The sequence below is a fragment of the Apteryx mantelli genome, chromosome 9 (assembly GCF_036417845.1).
Source record: "Apteryx mantelli isolate bAptMan1 chromosome 9, bAptMan1.hap1, whole genome shotgun sequence".
NCBI classification, from domain to species: Eukaryota; Metazoa; Chordata; class Aves; order Apterygiformes; family Apterygidae; genus Apteryx; species Apteryx mantelli.
Genome location: NC_089986.1, coordinates 30,629,155 through 30,651,214, shown reverse-complemented (window position 1 = coordinate 30,651,214; position 22,060 = coordinate 30,629,155). Strand labels below are relative to the sequence as shown.

Sequence of the window (22,060 nt, the reverse complement as noted above, 5' to 3'; positions counted from 1 at the left end):
TGGACATGGCACCACCAAGATGTAGGACCAGGAGCTGTAGTTATGCTGATTACCAGTGACTGATTACACCAGGGCAAACTGGGCCCTTCCTCTCAAAAACTAACCCCTCGTGCCTCCTCTTCCTTCTGGCAGCCTTCTATCTCCTAATAAACATGTACAGCCTAACCCCCCATTTCTAAAATGCAGACACATCTGGGGGGAAACACAGCCATTCCTCTAGCAGCCTGTGGCTTGGCTAAGCAGGAGGAAAAGTGGATGTGGGAGCATTTTGATAGAGGCAAATCTGATTCCCCGGCACACCATTTCTGCACCCAGAAGCTTATGGCGCTCTCCCGTGGAGGGCTTTGCCCACTGCCTTCTACCCCAATTCGCCCTTCTTGTTCCCTGTTTTGGACTCTCTCCCCTTCCTTGACATGAACCCGATCCCTTTCTATGCTACAGTCCGTCTGGAGTTGCTTCTCCCCCAACCAAACTCTGGCCTTCAAGTCATGCTGCTGCAGTAGCTGAAGTTCAAGACAGAAGCCCCAGAGTGCTTGGAGCGGTATGAACTCCCCACGCTGAGCCAGGCAGGTCAAGAAAAGGTGCCAGATTTATCGTCTCTGCTTTGCAGCAGCGAAAACAAGGCAACTCCTTTGGCACCTGATTCCCACCAGCCTCTGGACATTTCCCCTGGAGGGAGGGAGCTTAGGCAGGGTGTCCCCAGGCAGACGGGAGCCTGCTCCCATCCCACAGTCCCCCCTCACCTCCTGCAGATGCTCCAGCTGGGTCTCCAGGTGCCTGCAGCGCGGCTCCAGCTCTGCCAGCCGGCCCTGCAGCATGTGCACGGTGTCCATCAGGCTGCGGTTCTGCCTCTTGCAGTCCGCCAGTGCCTGCCGCATGGAGTCCAGCCGCTCCTGGGGAGACAACTGTCCTGCTCAGGCCAGGCAGCTGAGACCTCCCCAGGCTGCAGCCGGGTTCTCCTCACCTGCAGCCCCCGGCGGTCCCGCTCAGCAGCTGTCAGCGCCTTCTGCAGCTGGGAGATGCTGTCTTGCATGGCGGAAGACCCTGCAGCAGCCTCGCTCAGTGCCTGCGCCAGGCTCTGCACCTTCTCCTTGAGGTGGCTCTCGATGCCCTCGGTGTGGGCCAGCGAGAGGCCCAGGCGGCCCAGCTCCTGCTGCAGGGTGCCTGCTCGGGCCTCGCTGTGGGCCAGCTGCCGGCGGAGGAGCGCTGCCTGCTCCTGCAGCGCTTGGACCTCGGCATCGCGGTCGGCCAGGCCCAGCCGGGCACGCTGCAGCTCTCCGGCGGCTGAGCGCTGGCTCAGCTCCAGCCTGCCAGCCCGGCTCTCCGCGGCCTCCAGGACTTCCTCCAGCCTCTGCTTGTCACTCTCCAGCGTGGCCTCCTTGGCCTGCAGCTTTCTCACCTCGTCCTGGGGGGCCCCAACAGTGCCTTGCGCCAGCCCAGCTCATGCCCGCGTGTCTGCCACGCACCCCCACCGTCGCCAGCTCGGACGACGGCCCCCACCTCCACCAGCCCCTACGTGCCAGCGCTGCCTCCCTCCCAGCTGTGCCGCAGTCATCCTCGCCATGGCGGTCTGGCCCGTGCCCACGCTGTGGCACGCTGCCTGCCGGCGGCCCCGCTCCGTAGGAGCCGTGTGCCCTGCTCTGTCCCGGAGGAGCTGCCCCTTACCTTGGTGCTTGCAGCATCCCCTGGCAGCATGAAGGAGAGAAAGGGGACCGCTCTGAGTGCACGTAGCAGGCACAGGACATGCATGGGATGCATGATGGGGACAGCTGGCAGCCCAGGGGCCTTTACACTGAGCCCAGCAGCGTTTACCCTGGGAAGAACCGATCCCGGCCCAGCTGGGCAGAGCCCAGGAGCCAGGGGGAGGCACAGGGCAAAAACTTCCTGCTCTTAGCCTCTGGTTTGGCAGCTTTAGCACAAACGTTGCCATGTGCGGTCACTTGCTGCCCCTAAGCAAACAAGATGGGGGGCATATGTGGGCTGCTTAGACCTCTGTTGCTCACAGCCACCCTATAAAACGGGCTCCAGCTTGTCCTCTGCCCATTAGGCAGCGCCGCGTCCCCCACCGCACTGCTCCCTGGGTGCCTATCTCGCCACGGCCGTTGCCCACCTCCAGCTCGCGGTTCTTGTCCCGGCAGGCCTGCAAGCTGTGCTCCAGCGCAGCCACGCGCTCCGCAGAGCTCTGGCTTTCCCTCTCGCCTCTCCGGATGGCCTCGTCCTGCAGGCGCAAAGCCAGCTGCACGCTGCTCAGGCGCCCGGCCGCACCACGCTTGCCTGTGGGGAGCCGGGGAGAGGCTGGGGTTGGCAGAGATGCTTCCAAGAGGGATGGTGGCTGTCCCCGCACAGTGTCCCCATGGGGTCAGCGTGGTCTAGACCTATCCACCCTCCATGGAGAGTGGCTTGTGAGCATGGGGCTCCTCCCCAACCCCAGGACCAAGGGCTCCTGCCCCATCTGTGTGCCTCATTGACTGCTCCCACTGCCGGTGGCAACCTGCCAGGCAGGGACTACTTGTGCCCGGCAGTTGTGGGGAAGAGGAGGGAGAAGAGAAAGACTGGCCTTCCTCAGAGTCAGCCAGCGACTTCTGCAGCTGCAGGATGCGCACATGGGTCTGCTCCTGGGCCTGCTCTGTCTTGCTCAGCTGCCGGCTCAGGTTCATCACCTGAATCCTCAGATCATCCTGGTGGGAAGGAAATAACTTCAGGCTCCAAGCAGAGAAGAGGGTAGCCCCCAAAGCAGTGGTGGAAGTAGAGCGAGGGCTCTCAGAGTAGCTCAGAGACCTCTGGCAGAGTGAGGTTTGTGGTGTCTCCATGCTGGAGCACAACACCTTGGGGTTGGCTCACGAGCACAGACTTTACACAGTGGCTTCACCTCCCCAGCAGTTTGAATTGCTTCATGTTGGCTCCTGCATGGCACCCGCTTGACCTCGGTTCTGAGTGCAGGCATGTCCCACTGCCCACAAAGGAGAGGTCACCGAGGTGTTATGGATATACTGAGCACTGGCTAATCCTGCCGGGGAGCTCCCCACACCATCCCACAGCATCCGGAACTCATGGGCTAGCACACGCCTCCACCTTGCCATTCAACACGCCTCGCCTGGCCCCATCACACAACTCGACGTGCTTGAGCACACCTCTGACTGCAGGCGTGCGTCAAGACTTGCACTGGGAGAAAACGGGGGGCTCAGTGTCACAGCGTTGTCAGGCAACGCTTGGCCCAAGGCACTGCTGGAGTTTCTGGGCTCCTGCAGGTCCTGGTGCAGGATACAGGGCAGAAACTGGGATGTGAGACCGAAACTGGTGCCTGGTGAGGTCTCCCAGCTGACTCTGGGGAGTAGAGGAGCCAGCTGGGAGAGGGCAACCCTCTTCCAGCCTTGAGCCCGAGACAGCAGGAGGCTTCAGCTGGCGCAAGTGAAAGCCTCCCTCAGCTGTGATCCCAAAAACAGCAACTGGGATATTAATTAAGACATCAAACCTCCCACAAACCCAAGTGGCGTCACTTCTGTAAGCGTTAATGGAGAAATGCAATTGAATACAGACGTTCTCCCCAGCACCAGCAAGTCCCTCAGCCTGAAGGGCTGGGGACGACTGAGAACACCTCTAACTTCACAGCGTGGAGTCATAAAGCAATAATTGATTTCCCAATCTGGCTGAAAGTTCTTCGGATGTTCTGGTGCTTTGATTATTTGACAGAGCATGTTTTTTAAATTATTCTTGTGTAAATATTTATGCATTTTTACAAGAACCATGTTTTGAGCAACAGGACATGACAGAGGAAGGGCCAAAGGGGAGTGGGCCGGACGATGGATTGCTCCATCCAAGCCTCGAAGGTCAGCTCGGGGTCGGGATGGGGACACGGTGCTGCACCCGGAGCTGGGGGCCTCAGCGGAGCCCTGGGGCGGCACAGGCGATGCATTTCAGTGTGGGCTGGGTGCTGACAGCAAGTGTAAATCACCAGCGCTACCCACTGCTGGCACTAACACTGCTCCCCCGCAGTGAAAATTAGGAGTGGGGCAGGCCAAGGCACTTTAAGGGTGGCAGAGAGGAAGTGGCTGACTCTTTAATGAAAAGAAATGTAGCTTGTTGGTGTGATCCTGCCCCTTCCCGGCTGCTCCCCTGGCTTGTCTCTCCCCAGGGGGTAAAACTTGGCAAACCACAGGACTGGCTGGGGGCCAAACTGCCTGGCTCAGATGTGTGTGGAGACGGCCGTTCCTGGAAGGACTAATCCAGGCCCTCATGTGTCCCCATTTGGCCTGGCATCCTGTATCTGGCCCGCTTTCCTGGCCAGGTCACAGAACTACTTCCCATGGCCACCCCAAGCTGAGAAAGCGGGTGATCCAACTTTCCCCTTGCTTCCCTACTATGTTGCATCCCCAGTTCCCTCGCCAGCACCGTTCCTCTGCCTTGTGCGCAGCAGCCAGGACACGCAGCTCCCCGGTGGGCTGGGGAAAATGCTGCTCCAGCCCCCTGCTCCCCATCCCAGCGCTCAGCCCTCTCCTTCCCTCCCATGACCAGGGCTAGGCAGGAGAGGGTGGGTGCTGGGAAGCTGCTCAGCTCTTTAGGGTAAGAGCATGTGGAGCAAGAGGTGAGGACAGAGGAGCAGGAGAAAGGAGCAGGGGACACGAGGAACAAAACTGTAGCATCCGCCAACGTGTTGGATATTCTGTAACCTACCCCAGGGCTAAAGTCTACTTCAGAAAGCATGTGGGGGAAGCATGATCCTCCAGCTCCCCATGGGCCTGCAGCGCCCACAGCTGTGGGACACAGCTCCAGCTGCTTGTGCAGAGCCCATGACACTGTGGGTAGCAATGGGCTGAAGCAAGGGCAGCCCTGCGCTGGACCTGCTCTTACCCTCTCCCGCTGGGTGTCCCGCAGCTCCTGCAGGAAGTCCCTCAAGGCTGTGTGGACATGATCGGGGTCGATGTCACCCGCCGTTGGCGAGCCAAAGGGAGGAGGTGGCCCCGGGGTGGGTGCAGAGCTCTCCGGGCCTGTGCACATGGAGACACTGATGGAGTCAGCCTCCTGGGAAGCCGAGCCCGTGCGCCCAAGCGTGGCTGCGACAGGCTTCGCTCCGCAACAGGGCTGCCGCTGACCTTTCGTGGGGGAGCTGGCCCGGTGCGGAGAGGGGCTTCTCCTGCCCAGCCCCAAGGTCCGGCGCAGGGCCGAGCGCAGCCCTCCCAGCTTCGACTCCGCTGCCCTCCTGGAGGCCTCAGCCCTCTCCAGCTCTGCTTCCAAGCCACGCAGGCGTCCCTCGGCCATGCTGAGCTGCAGCTGGAGGCCATCGCTGGCCCCGTTGGCCTGCTGCAGCTTCAGCTCCAGGCTGCGGAGCTCGTCCTGCAGCATCTTCTCGCGGCTGCGGCTTTCGTTGAGGCTGCCCTGCAGGTCCTTCTCTCGGGCCTTGGCCCCTCTCTCCACCTCTGCTAGCCGCCTCTGCAGGCCCAGCACCTGGTGGGGAAACACCCAGAGCGCCCGGACCAATGTGTGTGTGAACCCTGCCTTGCACGTGCAGGGAGCGTCTGGGGGCTTCCCCAGAGGCAGACACACTGCAGCACACCTGGACAGAGCCCAGAGCATGTAACTTTGCCAGGCGGCATGAGTTTTTCCTCTCCTCCCCAGGCTGGACGATAGCATGTCCCTTCTCCAGGAAGCCTGGTGGCCTCCTCAGGGCATGCCCACCTCTTTGTGTGCGCAGTCCTGGCTGCTCTCCAGCTCTGTCACCCTCTGCTTCAGCTCCCGGCCCTCCCGGCAGCTCTGCTGCCGGTGCTGCTCCTCCTGCAGGATCCGGGCCTGCAGCTCAGTGGCCTCTTTGCCCTTCTTGCTGTTCTCACTCTCCAGAGCCTTCACCTGCAAACAAAGAGGCTCAAGACTCGCTGCCCAGCTGGGTCAAATGCTGTGCCAGGCTCTTGGGAGTGACAAGGAGCAGGAATGGGGTCAGAGCCCCTCAGCAAGCACTCTTTGGTGATCCTCTCCAGTCCTTTCCTGGCCAGAGCCAGGAAAACAGCACTGAGTGGAGCCATGGGCCCCAGGGAGAAGGTCTGGCCCTGCCTGCCCCTCTCTGGGCTCAATGAGGATAGAGCAAGGGACGGCAGAGGGACTGTGGGACTGCAGTGTGCTGCCTGTCAGTATGTGCTGGTGGCCCTGCTGGGATGCTCCTAAGCTGGGCTGGCCACCATGCATGTGCTGGGGACAGCAGGGCCCCAGCAGGTCTCCAGCTGGCACTTGCCTGCCTGCATAGGTCCTGCAGCTCCCGGCGCGCTTCCAGCCGTGACTTCTCCAACTCCCGCAGGCTGGCCCGAAGCTCGCCTGCCTCTCGCTGAGTAGCAGCCCGGGCCTCCTCCAACACAGCCACCTTCTGCTCCTTCTCCTCCTTGGCTCTCTGGAGGCTGTGGGCAAGAGGAGCATTTTCTTACCAGCAAAGGGGCCTGCTGGGGCCCAGTGCCCCGTCCTGCCTCTTGCGCACCAGTGCCTGGCAGCGCTGGCGGAGCCTGGCACAAGGCAGCGGTGCCCGACGAGTGTGAGGAGCCCACCTGATCCGTTCACTCTCAGCTCTCACCACAGCGGCTCGCAGCTCCGTGTTGGATTTCTGCAGTGCTTCCTTCTGCCGGCTCTCATCCTCAGCGGCCCGGCGGACATCCAGTATCTCCTTGCGCTGGCGCTCCCGGGCCTCTTCCCCTTCCCGCAGCCGGCGGTGCGTGTCGGCCAGCTCCTTGCGGGCCCCAGTGTGGGCATCCTCAGCCAGGCGCAGCTGTGCCTTCAGCTGCTCAGCCTTGGGGAGGGAGACACCGTGCCTAGCCCCAGGTTCCCAGACTCTGGTCCTTGGCCAGACTCCTGCTGCCAGCCTGGAGCCGGGCTCCTCCACTCAGTGGAGAGGAGAGCGGGGACGAATGGCTTTGGGGAAGCTCTTTTGGGACAGGGAAGTGCCGAGCCCAGGATCTGCATGTACGCCTGGGGGAAAGCTGAGGAGTGTGCCAAGGTGGGGGGCACAGGGTCTGCTCCCGTCCCCTCTGACTGTGTGTCTGGGCAAGACCGCTGAGCGGGGAGCAGACCAGCCTGGGGAGAGACCTGCATCTCCCGACTCAGTCCTGAGCCCCCGCGGGCCTCCCAGAGCCCCCCAGGCCTTACGGAGAGAGAAGGAGATGGGATGAGGGGACTCCCGGGGCCATCGCAGCCCCCTGCGCCTGCCCCTGGAGCACAGCGGGATGGGGGCCAGGCGAGGGACGTGGGCTGGGGCGTTGCTGCAGGGACGCCCAGCCGACGTCCGCACAAAAGCCCTGATGTTGTGCAGACTCTCCCTGCCGGCCCGGCGGCTCCAGCCCGCTCCCCAGGACTGCTGCTGTGTTTTCGGGAAGGATGAGGGTGAGCTCCCCTCTCCCCTCCCCCAGCCCCAGATGGGATCCACAAACGAGCCTCGCGCTTTCCGCTGAGCTCAGCAGAAATTCGCCCAGAAGGTCAGTGACCAGAGAAAGGGACGATCCATCATTAAATAAATTGTTTTCATTTCCCAGGATAAAGGGGAGGAAGGGGGGTGTGTGTGGACTGGGACTGAAAAAAAGAGCAGAACGCAGGAAAACACCCCCCACACTCCCTGCCATTAACAGCCTCGGCTCCTTCCTTGCTAAGGCAGCCCTACCCGCTCACAGGGCTTTTACAGCCAAAGCTCTTAATGTGATTATAATAATTATTTCTTTACTAGATTTTTTTTTTTTTTTTTTTTTATAAACAGTCTCTTTAGAAATTTCGCTGGGGGAGCCAAGACTCCAGCTGAGCCCTGGCCCGGAGGAAGGAGCAGGGGGTAGGGGAGCGAGCGAACACGCGCGCACGCGCGTGCCGGCAAGCACGGGCGCGCGGCTCGGTACCTCCACAGCGGCGGGCGAGCCCGTTCATGGGCGTGCGTGCGCACGGGCAGGGGCACGGGCCTGGGCGACTGCGTGGGCGCACATGCAAACGCAGGAGCGTCGGTGAGACCGCGCGCAGGAGGGAGGCTGCGCGGGGGTACGCGAGGGCCCGCAGGCGTGCGCTCGGAGCGCGGGGACTCACGTGCGTGCCCTCACGGCTCCCGAGAGCCTTTCTCCGGTTAAAAGGCTACGAAAAACCTTACGGTTCCCCTGGCGATAAGCAGGCTGGGGCTGGCGCCTGCTAGGATTTCGCTTTGTTTCTCTGCCCTTGACTCAGTCTGTTAGTCCCGAAACGCTCCCTTTCCACCCACCGCCTCCCTGCCTGCCCCCCGGCCCGCACCCTGCCTCCGCGCGCCTCGCTCGCAGGGCCGTCTTCCTGGAGAGCCCGGCCCAGCTCCGGGGTCTGGGTGCCCCTCTAACCCCCTCTCCGAAACCCCACTCTTTCGCTTGTCTGTGTGGTCCCCCCCTCCAACCCCGGGGTTGGGCTTTGAAATCTGTTGAAAGGAGACCATTTTTGCCAAAATAAACAGCCTGTCATGTTAAATTACTCTCTCTTCCTCTTTAAGTCCCCTGATCCTCTCTCCCCCCATCCCCTCCTGCCCTTTCTGCTTGGGGGCCGTTCTGCTCCGATGCTGACTCCTGACTTCCCAGAGCTGCGTGCAAAGGAGCCAGGCCCCACTGGGAAGGGGCATCACGTTTCGCCTCCCGTTGGCCCACATCCCCACTCTTGGGGCCCTCGAGGCGCCGGGGTGCTTGCGGCAGGGCTCCGTGCGGCTTCATGGCCCCCCTGGACTCATGTTAGAGCCAGGAGTGAGGCAGAGCCACCGTGTTCAGCCTGCCGCGGGCGGGCAACGCATACCTCTTGTGCCCCGGCCGCCTTCTCCTTCACCAGCTCCTTCACGCGCTCATTCAAGCCCTTGACCTCTCGCTGGTGGGCAGCCACGGCGTCTTCAAACCGGGCTTGCAGGTTCCTCAGCTCCCTGGTGACGCTGGCCACCATATCCTAAGGGAGGGGAGAGCTGGGGTGAGAGACATCAGGAGGTTGCTGCGGTCCCCTCGCCCACTCTGTGCTGCCCCAAACAGCTCGCACGCATGGCCACCCTGTCCCCTGGCGTCACTACCCCCCTGGGCAACACGGCCCAGCTCCTCCCTTGCCCCTGTGCTGCGACCCAGGTGTCCACCTCTGCCAGGCCCTGGGGAACCGGCATGGCTGGATGGGAGGTGGAGGAGAAGCAGGGCTGACTCCTGCCGCAGGAGCTGTTCAGGCTCGGTGCACCCTGCGGACGGTCGTGCAGGCAGAAGGGAAACGCCGGGTCTCCTTTCTTCCATGTTGAATGCTGTTTGAGCCATTCTCTTGTGCCTGAGTTGTCGCTGCATTTTTCCCTCTCTCTCGCTTGCCCTTGCTCTTTTTTCTTTTTTTTTTTGCTCTCTCCTGTTTCTAATGGAGCTAAAATTCGTAGAACCATAAAATGCAGAGATGGAAAACGACCTATTACCTCATCCAGCCCAGCCCCTCTGCCAGCGCCGAGCCGTTCCCTACAGAACGTCCCGGCTGAGTTGTCTAGACCAAGTACGAACGTCTCCAGCAATGGGGATTCCAGCACTTCCCTGAGAAGATTATTCCATGGTCTAATTGACCTTATTGTTAGGAAATTTTTCCTGATGTCTAGCCTAAAAAGTTTCTGTGCTAAGTTTGAGCCTATTGCTTGGTTACCTTTCCCTGCTCTTCCCTAAACACCCTTCCCTTCACTGTGCTTGGCTGCGCGCTCTCGCCCTGCTGCCCTGGCATGGCTCTGGCCAAGGTTTCCATCCCGTGAGCCTGCCCCCACAGCCAGGTTCATCCCTCCAATGTTTTGCTGCTTCCTCTACACTGGATCCAGCTTCCTACAGTCTTCCTGAGGCACAGCCCCACAACCATGACCGAGGCTGAGCGGATGGGGAACAGGCACACCAAGGGCTGGTAAAATCAGTTACTTTAGCTCGGAGCAGTGAGCTCAGAGCAGTCCGATTAAGATCTCGTTGGGTCTGCTGCTGGACTGCCCTGTCCATCGGTAGCTAGGGCAAAAGATGTTCTTGCTCAGCATGCTTCTGTCCACATGGCTGTCCTCCCTGCCACGAGGCCGAGGGAAGGAAGGGCTCTGCACAGCTCCCCTCCGGCTGCCCTGGGCTTGCTGCTTCCTGAACCAGGTGGAAAAGAAATATTTCCTGGTGGCGCAAGCTTCTCCATGCACGTTCTGCCCAAGCCTATGCATGCAGCATGAGAGTGAAGTGCTGGAGGGTGGCTTCTGGACTGCCGTTACAAAGCCTGCTCTCTCCAGAGATGCTGGTGTGGCTTGCGCCCGTTGTAGCCCACTCTCTCCTGAGCAGAGCTGCTCTCATCCACAAAGAGCAGCCTGCAGAGCAGTGACAGGGGAAATCCATGTCTCAGCCCTTCAGATGCTCGGCCTCAGCACAGGGCTGAGGAGCGTTCATGCTGAGGCCAAGTCAGCCTTTCAAGCCCTGGACATGTGCTAGAGAGTTAGAACTACAGGTCACGCAGAATAATGTCTCCTGTGGTTTCAGCTGTCCTTGCTCCTGGCCAGGGTAGGACGAGGTCCGAATGGACTATCAGAAAGACGTGTCCTGGCTGGGATGTGCAAGAGGGGCTGCATTCCTTGGTGTGGAGCCGGGTGGAGTGTCCCAGCCCTTGTCATCTGCTGCCTCATCTCCCGCTGAGGAGCTATGATGAAGCCCAAGCAGAGAGAAAGGCCCTCCTGCCAGCCTGGCATTGCCTCCAAGGGAGGAGGTGGGTGCATGGGCTTTTATTCTCCCACTCCCTGGCCTGCGTCCTCATCCCTGAAAGGCCGGCTGCTGCTGGCAGTTGGAGGTATGTCATGCCCTACAGTGTGGGTGTGTGTGGCAGCAGTGGCAAACAGCAAGGCAGATGCTTTGGGGACTCCTCATGCCCACAGCATCATCTCTCACGGAAGGGATGGTTTTTGCCAGGGATGGCCAGAAGAGCAGGTCTGCACAGAGGAAAGCCGGGGTCCAAAACCTCCCTGCTTGCTGCCATACTATTTGTAGCCTGCACTGAGGTTTGCAAAAGGCTGGAGGTGGGGAGGGCTGTTACAGGAATTTTGGGAAGGCGTTTTTTTATGCAGTTGCATTTGGTTCCCAAACAACCTTTGATGTCAACGCTTTGCAAACTCATTCTGGCTGGATTTCCTTACCCTCCACGGACTGTTTGTTTTGTGTTGGGGGGGGTGTTCTTCCTGTGCACATCCCCCTTTGAACCTCTCTCTTGAGTGTTGACCCCCCTGTATCCCTGCTGCTCCCAGGCACGCATTTCAGATTGGAAAAACAAGCCAAACCGCCCAGCGCTTGCGAGAGCTCCCAGTGGGTTTACAAGCGGATTACAGCACATGCTGCAGCGCAAGCACGCCTCCTTCTTTTCTGCGTTTCTATCGCAGCCTCTACTTGCAACTCCAATTCCAACCATCTTTTCGTAGGAGACGGTGCCATGTGGATTCACTGAGCGCTATTAGTTTTGACCTTGCCAGTCCTCTCCACTGTAAGCTTCTGTCTAAGAAAGGCAGGTCCTTAAGCCTTTCCTGAAGGGTCCTGAGCCACTTTGGGAATGTGGAAAGGATTTGGGCTCACCTTATCCTGCTCCTGGCGGGTGAGAGCCTCCTGCTTGACCTGATCCATCTCCATCCTGGCATTCGCAAGCTCCCTCTGGGCTTCGCCCAGCTTCTCCAACATGAAGCTCTTCTCTGCTTCCTTCCGGGACAGAGCCTGAAAGCCACAGCAAGAAGAGCCTTTGGCCACATGCCACATGCTGAGGGGGTGGCAGGTAGGAGCAGGCCTCACTCCCTGCCCCATGGTCAAGCCACTGATGGCTCCCTCCATGGTGACCTCCGGCGAGAGCGGAGGTGGCTGAGGGTGTGTGGCACTGCTCTCCCTGACACGTGGACTCCAGGACCCGAGCAGGCACAGACGACGGGGCTCCCGCAGCACCCAGCTGCCTGAGAGGTGGGCTGGCAGCGCTGCCCCGCTCACCTGCTGCTTGTCTTTCTCCAGCAGAAGGAGGCTTTCGTCCCGCTCTTGCTGCAGGCTCCGCATCGCCTCTGTCAGCTCCTCCTTCTCCGCCTTGTGCTTGGACACCAGCTCTTCTTTCTCCTGCTGCAAGCGGCGAATGGCCTCTGCCTTTGCTTCCGTCAGGGCCTCCTGGAGCACAGCAGAGCAAGCCGCTAGCGGATGCACAGGGCACGGGGCGGCCTGGTGCCCTGCATTCCCCATACAGAGGCATTTGCCCAGCCACAGCACTGGGCAAAGCACAACTCCCCACGGGGAGAAGGTCTGGCAGGCAAAGTACAGGCAGGATCCAGGCCTGGCCACAGAGCTCTCCGCCCAGGGCTGTTTGTTTGCTATGCGGGGTTGGCAGGAGCCGTGTGCTGGTCCTGCGCTGCAGGGACAGGGGTAAGGGCTCTTACCTTCTCCTGGCGGAGGCGTCCCAGCTCTGCCTCGTGGGCTAGTGCCTGGTCCCTGAGGGCTACCTGCCTCTCCTGCTCGGCCTGCGTGGCCTTCTGCTTCAGCGCCTCAGCCTCGGACCTCAGCGAGGACTCCCGCTGCACCAGCTCCTCCCGCGCCTCCTCCACCTCAGCTGTGGGACACGTGGGTGTCCCCGCTCAGTGACGCTGCTCTGCCACGCCAAGGGGAGGACGCGCAAGGGCTGAGCAGGCCACGTCGTACCTCGCAGGAGCTGCCTGCACCGCTCGCTGCTCTGCTTCTCTGCTTCCAGCTGCTCCTTCTGGGCCTCCAGCTGGGCCGCCAGCTCCTGCGCCTCGAACAGGCTGCTTTCCAGGGAGTCCCTCTCGGCCCTGCAACGCAGCAGCCTGCTCAGCGGGCAGCCCTGCCAGGGACCCCTGCCTCCATGCCCCAGAGAAGGGCCAAGGCTGTCTCTTCTCCGCCGTGCCAATGCGACGCACCCCCAGGTACCCCGACGCATCCTGGGAAAGGTGGGAACAGCCTGGGTGGGCAGCGGGGGTGTTGGGGGTTCTTGCCATGGCCTCACACCCCAAGAGGCAGAGCCAGCCCTGGGCAGCCCTCCCACCAGGAGCCAGGAGGCAGGCAGTACCGTAGAGCCTCTGTCTCCTCCAGCAGGCCTTTCTCCTGCCTCTCCAGTGCCGTGAGCTGTACTGCCAGCCTGGACATCTCCTTGGCCAGGTCCTCCTTCTCCTGCAGGGCCTGGAGCAGAGCTGCAGCCTGCATTTCTGTCTCCTGGTGGCTCTGAGCTAGCTGCTGTGCCAGTGCTTGCTCCTGGCCACTCGCCTGTGGGTGGGAGAGGAGAGGCAGAGTGGGAGCCACTGTCTCCGGGGTCGAGGTGGTGGCAAGGGGCCCTGCTGTACCTGCAGCAGCTGCTCTTGCAGCTGGGCGTTGTGCCGGTGCGTGGCCAGCAGCTCTCCTTCCAGCCGCCCCCAGCGCTCCTCCGCTGCCTGCCAGCTCTGCTCGAGGCTCCGGTGGGCCGCGCTCGCCTGGGCCTGCTCCCGCTCCAGCTGTGCCAGTTGCTCCCGTAGGCTGGCACGCTCCTGCTCCAGCTCCTGCTGCCGCTCCATCAGCAAGCTCTTCTCCTCCTCCAGCTAGAAGCAAGGTGGTGGGAAAAGGACCCCGGGGAGACGAAGGACACGGGGAGTCCCAGAGGAGAGTTCCTGCGTCCTCTGCCGGAGGAGGTGTGTGGGTGTCGAGGCCGTGCGGGTGTGCATTACCTGCAGGACGGTGCCGTTCAGGCTGACCTTGTCTTGTGCGAGGCCCTCATTCAGGGCAGCCATTTTGGCTAGCGAGTCTCTCAGCTCCGCTTCCTCCAGCTGCATCTTGTTCAGGGCCAGCTCCAGCTTGGCACAGGTGGCCTCAGCCTGCAGGAGGGGGAAGAGCCCAGCTTTGTCACCCAGGAGAGCCGGGGGCCCTCCCTTGCAGCCATGGCACATGGCACAGTGGCCAAGGTAGAGGGGCTGGTGCCTGCCAGAGGCAAAGCCAAGCGCGAGGGGTTGCCCTGTGCCTCACAGGCCTGGACTAGCCGGCACAGCTTTAACGCCTTGCCACACGCTGGCCATATACTGCTTTCGGACACAGTGCGTTTCCTACAAAATGCTCCACAACAGCTAACGCCTCGCATCTAAAGCATCTGAGATAAGTGATGCATGGACAGACATTTTCTGGGGAAGGAGGATGCGGGGGGACAGCAGGCAGGAGCAATGGCCATGCTAGGGACAGCCGGACTGCGAGGCCTCTTCCTCAGCTGCCCACCCAAGGTTCCTGGGATGCACTTCGCTTCACCTTCCTCAGTGCGCCGCTCAGGCTGTCCTTCTCGCCCTCCAGCACCTCCCTGGCCAACGTGGCCTGGCTGAGCGACTCCTTCACCCCCAGCAGCTCTTTCTTCAGGCCTGAGGCCTTCTCCTCCAGTTGTTCCAGGGATTGCTGCCTGGAGGGGGCGGCAAAACGCGAATGGCAGAGCACAACCCTTGCCATGAGGCCTGTCCCTAGCAGCGCCGCTGGCTTGGGGAAGGGTGAGCTGTCAGCTGGCACTCACGCGAGAGCTGGCCTCCCCGTCACTGGGAACAGGGCCCTCGGGGTGGGCTGCCTGCTGTGGCCCTGTGCCCATGGGTGGGTGCTGACTTGCTGGTGGCTGCAGCCAAGTGGCCCGGCTGAACTCACCCTCGCTCCAGCTCTTTCCGGCTCCTCTCCCACTCGCTGGCCAACTCCTCTTTCTGCTCCTCCAGGAGGGCTCCGTGCCTGTGCAGTTCCATGTTGGCAGCCGTCAGCCTGGCCACTTCCCGGCGGCAGGAGTCCACCTCCTCATTCAGGCTGCCCACCCTCGCCTCCACAGCCTGCTTCTCCCTGAGGAGACAAGGCCAGGAGCGGGGCTGAGCTCTGCAGTCCCTCCATGGGCTCGCCCAGGGCACCCGACAGCTCTGCTCCCCAGCACCCACTGGCTGAGCATCTCCGCAGAGGCCTTGCAGCGCTGCAGGTCCCGCTCGCACTCCTCTAGGGACTCTGCCAGTTCCTCCCGGCCTCGCTGCTGCTCCTGCGCCCGCCGCTCTGCCTCCTGCGCTTCCCGCTGGCACTCACTCGCCCGCTTCCTCGCTGCCTGCAGTGCAGCTTGGGATGACTCCAGCTGTGAGCGCAGCTCCTGCCCACAGAGAGAGAGAGAAGATCCAGCTGGATGTGTCCCCTGTGCCAGGGCTGCCACGGCAAGTGGAGCAAAACTTCCATCCCGGGGCTCCATGCCTGACAGATCTTGTCCCTGCTGCCACCACACTGGCTCCACCGGCCCAGCCCGGAGCTCCCTTCTCCCTGCATGTCCCCTCACCTGCTCAAGCTGCTGGTGCTGGTGGAGAGCTGCCTGCAGGACTGCCTCATGCTCCCATGTAGGTGAGACCTGGCGGTGCTGCGGGGAGCTGGAGCGCAGCGGGGAGAGCCGTCTGCTGGGTCCCTCCTCTGCTGCCCTGTCCCTGCCGTCCTGTGAGAGGCACTGTGGAAAGAGAAGACAAGGCCATGAGTCCCAGCCTGGTCTTGTCGCGAAGCTTCACTGGGGAGGAGCTGTGAGACACCCTGAGGCGTGGAGACAGGCTAAGGAACCAGCCCAAGTCACTCAAGCAGGGGTGGGGGACCTGAACCCAGAACGCCCCAGGCCCCACCGCAGAGCGGAGAGTGGGAGCCAGACCTGCACCTGAGCAGAGCCACTCGGTGCCCACAGCAATGGTTCACTCTCGCCTTCCTTTGCCTCCCTTACGGTAGCAGCTTTCTGTGTTGAAAGACAAAGAGGCCCTCAGAGGCCAGTGGCAGGGTTGGGCAGAGGGAGCGGGTGCACGTGGAATGGGCCAGCAGGACGGAGAGGGCGCAGGCGGGCGCACCAGCTTCTGGATGTCTAGTTTGAGGCGGGCGAGGGACTCATCCTTCTCCATGTTTTGCTCTTTCAGCCGCTCCGCTAGCAGGCTCAGCTCTGTTATCCTGAAAGAGAGGGGGCCCCGTGAATGCCACGTGCAGGGGCCTGGCAGGCGGGATCGCGCAAGCCCCTGGCATAGAGGCGACAACTTCTGCACAAAGGGATGGAACGGGACGATGGGCCAGGCATAGCGTATGAGGACATCGCACCGCAGGAAAATGAATCACCCGCTGCTGGCAGCTCCTGTAAACAGCCATCTCCTGAGTAATGCGAGGCTATTTTGCAGGGCCGCTGTTTTGTCATTTCCAGGAAGAACATGTAAGGAGGTGTCAGCAGCTCTAAGGGGCCTGTTTCGGAGACATTGGCCCATAGAGAAACGTGCTGTCCATAATGCACACCCAGTTCCCCACACGTTGGACGGCAGTGAGTCAGGAGTTTCACTGCCAAAGTCCCAGGCCTGTTGCCTGAGCTCTGCCCTAGTACCTGCTGCTCAGATCCTCCAGACAACCCACATGGAGAGAGACCACAGTCAGTGCTCTTTTACCTGGAGTTCAGCTCCACTTTCTCTCCATCCCAGTGGCTCTGGAGCTGTATCATCTCCTGGACCTTGTCCCGGAGCTGCTGCTCCAAGCGCGCCCCGTGCAGGGTCTGTTTCTCCAGGGAGCAGGCGGTGTGGCTCTGGGACAAGCGGAGGTTGGAGTCCAGGTTAAGGCAGGCTGTGTGGAGGCGTCGTGCCATCCTGGCCATGTCTGTCCTTGCCTCAGCCAGATCTCTGGTGATGGGAGAGAACATCCTCTTGGCTTTCTGCAGTGCTGGTGCAACATCCCCAGCTTGTTCAGTTGCACAGGGCTCTGCACCCCTGCTCTGCTCTTGCTCCCCTGCAGCAGGTTGTGACTCCCTCAGCCCTGGCTGTGTCCTCACCCTGAGGTGTAGGACAGAGAGGTCCCTCTTTGGGTCAGGGTAGGAAATATGCTTCGAGGCTGGACTTGGGGTCTGTCTGCCCTGCCTGGCACCCACAGGCCCTGCCTCCCACCCTCCCCAGGCTCCATGTGTCAAGGCCATCCTCAGCAGGACTCCTGTGCGGCTGTCTTCCCTGGAGGGGTGTTTTGAGGCACCCACCTCTCTGTGACAGCCCGGAGGTCCATGAAGCGCCCGCGCAGCGAGGCTGCCTGGTGCCAGAGCAGGAGGGTCTCGCCGCGTTCGCTCCTCCAAGAGGTGCCAGAGCTCTGACAGGGATGGGAGCAGGATGCGAGGATCAAGTTGCAGGGTGAGTTAGCACCGTGCCAAGAGAGGGCATGGCTCCCCAGCTGCCCTCCGCACCAGCTGCCAATCTGCCCACCGGGCACTGTCCTGTCTCTCCCTGTCCAATAACTGTCTTTGCATCACCTCACAGACCCGCGAGGTCCCTGTGATTCAGGAAGGTTTCAGCCCAGGTTAGAGAATGAGCCAGAGCAGGGCCTCACCTCTCTGCTGTGGTACTGCTCCAGCTCGCCTCTCAAGCGGTGGACGTCCACTGTGGCCTTCTCCAGCTCCCCTGCCAGGCGCTGGTTGGAGGATTTTATCTGTTCCAGCTGCTCCCGCAGGAGTGAGTTCATCTGTGACAAACCGGCGCTCCTAGTGCACAGACCAGCCCCACCAGCATGTGAATGTCAAGAGTCCGAGCTCTGTGGTCAGCCATGGTCTGCCACCCTGGGAGAGAAACCCTGGCGGTCTTCAGAATTTGCCCTCTTTTCCTCACCCTGATGCACCTGGGGCAATCATCTCTGTTGCCTGGCTTGGGGTCTGCACTCTCCAGAAGGGGCATCTTTGCTCTGGGGCCTGCCTTGCTCCTCAAACATCCTAATGCCAGAGGCAGGGAAGACCCCATGTGGATTTTGCAACTGCTCAGCGGTGTGAAGCAGAGCTGCAGGTCCCAGTAGCTTGAGGAGCTTTTTCTGTCTTGCCTGGACCCCTACAGGCTTGTGCTGAGTCCAGGCAGGGAGGGTTTAGACCCAGGAGCATGACAGAGAAGAGTCCCCTTTCTGCCTCTTGCTGGCTGGCTGCAGGGGGTCCCTGTTGCGGGGCAGCACCTGCACGTGGATGTGACGTTCAGCTCTGAGGGACACAAGCCAGCTTGTCTTCCCCACACGAGGGTGAGAACAAGCTGAGCATGCAGCCCCGAATGGGGCTGAGGACAGCGCCGAGGAACCAGACAGTCTGCCCGGGTGGGACTGGAAACTGGAAACAGATACACCTGGCTGGGGATACAGGGCTTGGGCAAGGAGATGCAGAGCCTGTTGCCCACCTACTGGGGGCTCACCAGCCCCTGGCGTTGCCATCTACCAGGCTGTGAGGAGCCCCGTGCCTGCGGTCTGGGCCCTGCTCACCTCTGCTTCTCATCCTCCAGATGCATGAGGGTGATCTCCAGGTTGGAGCTGCGGCCTTGGTCCCGCTCCGAAAGCACCCCGGGCTCCCTGGACTCCAGCTGGCAGGAGAAGGCACGAGAAGGAAAGGGAGGCAATGAGGGACAGACCCCTGCCCCAAGGGTGTCTCCTCAGCCAGGCTAGACTGTAGGAGGCATGGAGAGGAACTGGAAACCACTGCAGGAAATCCAAAAATCTTGTCTGGGCTATATAAAAGGGCTGCAAACAACCTGAGCCATATAAAGCCTGGGCAAACCCTGAGGACCCAACTCTGAGGCCCATGCCTCTCTCTCCCCTCCCCAGAAGTGTTCCCAGGATCCCAGACAGCCCGTGCCTGTGCTCTGCTGTGATTTCCTTCCCACACTGATTCCTGGAAGGGGACTTCCCACTGCCATAGAGCCTCCCCCATTCCCTTTCCTGCTCTGACCACGGGCAGGAACAGTTTGCAGGGGGCCTGGGCACTATCCAACCATCCTGACCTGCTTGGAGAGCCTGCCTTCAGCCCACAGGCTGTAATTATTAACAGCAAGGCCATTTTCTCTAGCTGAACTGAGGCACACAGTGTACGTGAGGATGGTGCTATGCGGGGCAGTGGCAGAGCTGGGGTCAGGGCTTAGCACGCCTCCCGCCTTGCTCTGCACCCCTGCCGGGGCAGCCCATCTGTACTGACCAGCTCTTCTCGAGGCTCCGACTCTGAGGTTTTCTCTAGAAGCTGCTGCTCCAGCTCCCCACATCTCCTCTTGTACTGCAAAACCTTGGCCAAAAGGGACAGGCAGGAAAGGAGAGGGGAAAAAAGGAGGTGGAGAGGAGAAAGAGGTGGAGGAGAGAGTAGGCATTGGCTCCACGCCTCCCCTGGCCAACAGCTGAGGCTGTGTTTGTGGTGCTGTATTGGTTGCGGTGCAGGGTTTGAGTCCGTACCTTGCTCTGGAGCCGCTGGACGAGCTGAGCCTGGCGCTGCTGGCCATCCTGGTAAGCCTGGAGCTTGCGTTTGTAGGCCTTCTTGTCGCCCTCGAAGCGTTGCCTCAGCTCCTGCAGGGCCAGGCTGCCTTGTCCCCCGCGCTGGGCCGCCTCTGCTCTCAACGCCTTCTCCAGCTGCCCACATGGAGATGGCCAGAGCTCAGGGTGTGCACAGGCAGGCACCCTGCAAACGGGCATGGCGGGGCCTCCACCACCGCCCTCGCGGCACGACCAGCCCCTTCCTGCGCTCAGTCACGACGGAAGGAGGGGACGCGCTGCGGAGCTGGGGAGCAGCGTGGCTGGCGAGGTGAGCGAGGTGCCTGGGACCTGGCGCTGCTCCTGGGGAGCCGAGCCACCCGAGGTTCCTTCCAAGGGAACGGCGCAGAACGCGCCTCCCTTTCCCGGCATGCAAGGGTAATCCTGGCAGACGCCGGAGGACTGAGGGCATGTAGAAAGATGCAGCCAGCAAGCCAGGAAGGCTGTCTGGAAACAAAGGGGAGTCTCTGCCCTGCTGAGGAGCCCTAGCTGTGATAGCTACTGTACAAACGCAAACAGGCAGGGCAGCCCTGAGGTTCAGGCCTGTCTGAGGAAGCTCTCAGGCCTGGAAAGGTGAACAAGACCCTTTATGGTCAGAGCACAGCCACAAAACACAGCCTGGATGGGCAGCGCCAGGGTTAAAAGCAGCACACAGCGCAAATACCCCGGGCTGCTGCGGCAGGAGGAGGGTGGTGGAGCAGGGCCCTTGGGCTGTTTGTGTTCCCAGATGATTTATGGATGCGTGCTCCAGCAAGGAGCAGGCACAGACAACAGGTCCTAGCCCAGTCAGATCCATTAGCGGGGACAAGCTCCGCTCTACTGGACTCACTTTAGACCTTACTGGCAACTGGCTGCGCCCAGTTCCTTGGCCATGGAGGTGATGCCTGTGTGCTGAGCTACTGCTAAGAGGTGTATGGCCATACGTGACCTTGCCAGGGCCTTTCCCCCAGTCTTTTATGAAAACCAGAGATGCCCCCTCTAAGACCACATGTGTGTGATGCCCAGCTAGGATGTCTGGAGCTGACACAGAAAGGCCTGCGGCGTGGGAGGGGATGTGCAGCGTGTGAGCTAGGTGCAGCGCAGGGGCCAGAGCATGTTTGGGTTGCTGCTTAGCAAGGACAGAGCCCTGGAGGCACGTCACTTGTGTTTGGTGTAGCTGCTGTGGCGAGGGGATAAATTCAGAGAGGCCCTGGCTGGTGCTATGTGGGGTAGGTGGTTGCGAGGCGAGGGGCGACACTGCTCCCAAGGGGCTGTAGAGTACCAGATACCCCTTGGGGTCATTTGGTTTCACTGGAGATGCAGCTCTTCCCCAGCTTCCCGATGAGGATGAAAAGCCCAGCTCCAGACAGGACCCGGTAATGCCCACATGTCCTCCAGCCACAGCTACCTGCTGTCCCCACCACCCTCTCCTCTCTTCCAGGTGCTGCCGGCAGGAATGTGGAGCTGGGACTGTCCTTGCTAGTGCTGGAAAGCCAAGCACATGTATTTCCACACCCAGTGCTCCCTCTCTGCCTGCTCCAGGGGGACGGTGCCGATGCACAGCCCCGCATGTCTCTGGGATGGCCCAGGTACCACTCCTTGCCCCAGGAACTGCTGCGCCCCTGCACTTACCCGCTCGCTGATGGCCTGGTGCTTGCTGGCCATCTCGTCCCTCTCTGCACGGGTGTGCGCCAGCAGGTCCTCCAGGCGTGACAGCTCCTTCTGCAGCAGCCGGTTCTCCTCTTGCATGTTGGCTGCAGAAGGGGTTTCCCACATCACTGGGGAGGGAGGGAAAGGGATGAAGGATGCTCGAGCTCCCATGGTGCGCACAGAGCTTCAGCAGGAGAGCGGGTGCCCTGGAGAGGCAGCACAGCTTTTCCCTGGGGTTAAGGGCCTTTCCCAGCCTCTGCACACACACCACCATCAAAGGGGTGGCCCAGGAGACGGTGGCACCCTGTCTCCTGCACAGCCGGCGAGCCTCTGAGCTGATCTGCCCGGTGTCAACGGTGTAAGTGATGCTTTCAGCAGCAGGCAGGGAGGGAGGATGTGCACGGTGGGGGTGGAGAAGAGACCCCAGAAAAAGCCGCCTGCAAGGTGCCCCCCGGCTGGACGCCTGCCCGAAACTCCTGCCCAAGCCTCCCCCCGGGCCCGTACCCGGGGCGGCCTCCTCGGCCAGGCTCTCCGTGAGGATCTGGCGAATCCTCGCAGGGATGGGCGTGGGGGCAGCGCGGCCTCCCTCTGCCCGCACCAGCAGCGCCTTGTCGTCCTTGCTGGCCGCGGGGCTCAGCACCGTGTCCTCCAGCTTCTGAAAGAGCAAAGCCCTGGCTGGCGGGAGCACTGGCCCTCGCGCTGCCGCGACGTGGCTACCCTGCTGCTCCGAGTTTTTCAGCCAAGTGTTTTGGGGTCTGAACGTGCTGGTTTGTCGCAACCGAATCTTTGCTGCGGCTGCCGTCCCGGGCACGAGAAGGGGCTGGAGCCGAGCAAACGCGTCACCGGAGAAAGCAGAGCAAAGCTTTTCCCCCCCCTGTTCAGGACACGTTTCACGGCGTGCGCGATGCCCCCTCGCACAGACCCGGCCCGGGCCCTGGAGGACCCTGCTGGGCCGAGCGCGGCCCCTCGACACCCCGCCGGGGGCAGGGGGGCCTCACCCAGCCCGAGCCTCACCCTCACCGACCTGCACGGCCGCCTCCAGCCGCAGCGCCGCGGCCCCGCCGTCCCGCTCGCCCATCGCCCGCCGCGCCGCGCCGCTGCCGCCGGGGGCCGCCGCGTTGCCGTGGCGACCGCGAGGCCGCGCCGGTGCCCTGGCGGCCGCGGGGGGGGGGGGGGGGGGGGAAACCGCCGCGTTGCCGTGGAGACGGCGTGCGCGCGGCCGT

General features: G+C 61.7%; 1 protein-coding gene across 1 annotated transcript in view; it reads right to left on the bottom strand.

Moving 5' to 3' along the window:
* CROCC2 (ciliary rootlet coiled-coil, rootletin family member 2) overlaps positions 1–21,915 on the bottom strand; it is a 29,267-nt gene extending 7,352 nt beyond the window's left edge. The window contains exons 1-30 of the mRNA XM_067302204.1: positions 21,852–21,915; positions 21,336–21,512; positions 20,820–20,965; positions 19,134–19,307; positions 18,886–18,969; positions 18,180–18,244; positions 17,277–17,427; positions 16,358–16,617; positions 15,782–15,878; positions 15,238–15,399; positions 14,858–15,057; positions 14,583–14,765; positions 14,205–14,349; positions 13,637–13,783; positions 13,280–13,510; positions 13,009–13,202; positions 12,624–12,751; positions 12,365–12,534; positions 11,931–12,098; positions 11,532–11,666; positions 8,752–8,895; positions 6,525–6,763; positions 6,221–6,380; positions 5,674–5,841; positions 5,091–5,442; positions 4,849–4,985; positions 2,558–2,678; positions 2,111–2,274; positions 965–1,405; positions 744–893 (exon numbers count right to left, since the gene is read on the bottom strand). Of these exons, the coding sequence (XP_067158305.1) occupies positions 744–893; positions 965–1,405; positions 2,111–2,274; positions 2,558–2,678; positions 4,849–4,985; positions 5,091–5,442; positions 5,674–5,841; positions 6,221–6,380; positions 6,525–6,763; positions 8,752–8,895; positions 11,532–11,666; positions 11,931–12,098; positions 12,365–12,534; positions 12,624–12,751; positions 13,009–13,202; positions 13,280–13,510; positions 13,637–13,783; positions 14,205–14,349; positions 14,583–14,765; positions 14,858–15,057; positions 15,238–15,399; positions 15,782–15,878; positions 16,358–16,617; positions 17,277–17,427; positions 18,180–18,244; positions 18,886–18,969; positions 19,134–19,307; positions 20,820–20,965; positions 21,336–21,512; positions 21,852–21,915 (5,157 nt within the window). The remainder of the gene's footprint in view (positions 1–743; positions 894–964; positions 1,406–2,110; positions 2,275–2,557; positions 2,679–4,848; positions 4,986–5,090; positions 5,443–5,673; positions 5,842–6,220; positions 6,381–6,524; positions 6,764–8,751; positions 8,896–11,531; positions 11,667–11,930; positions 12,099–12,364; positions 12,535–12,623; positions 12,752–13,008; positions 13,203–13,279; positions 13,511–13,636; positions 13,784–14,204; positions 14,350–14,582; positions 14,766–14,857; positions 15,058–15,237; positions 15,400–15,781; positions 15,879–16,357; positions 16,618–17,276; positions 17,428–18,179; positions 18,245–18,885; positions 18,970–19,133; positions 19,308–20,819; positions 20,966–21,335; positions 21,513–21,851) is intronic.
* Positions 21,916–22,060: the final 145 nt, after the last annotated feature.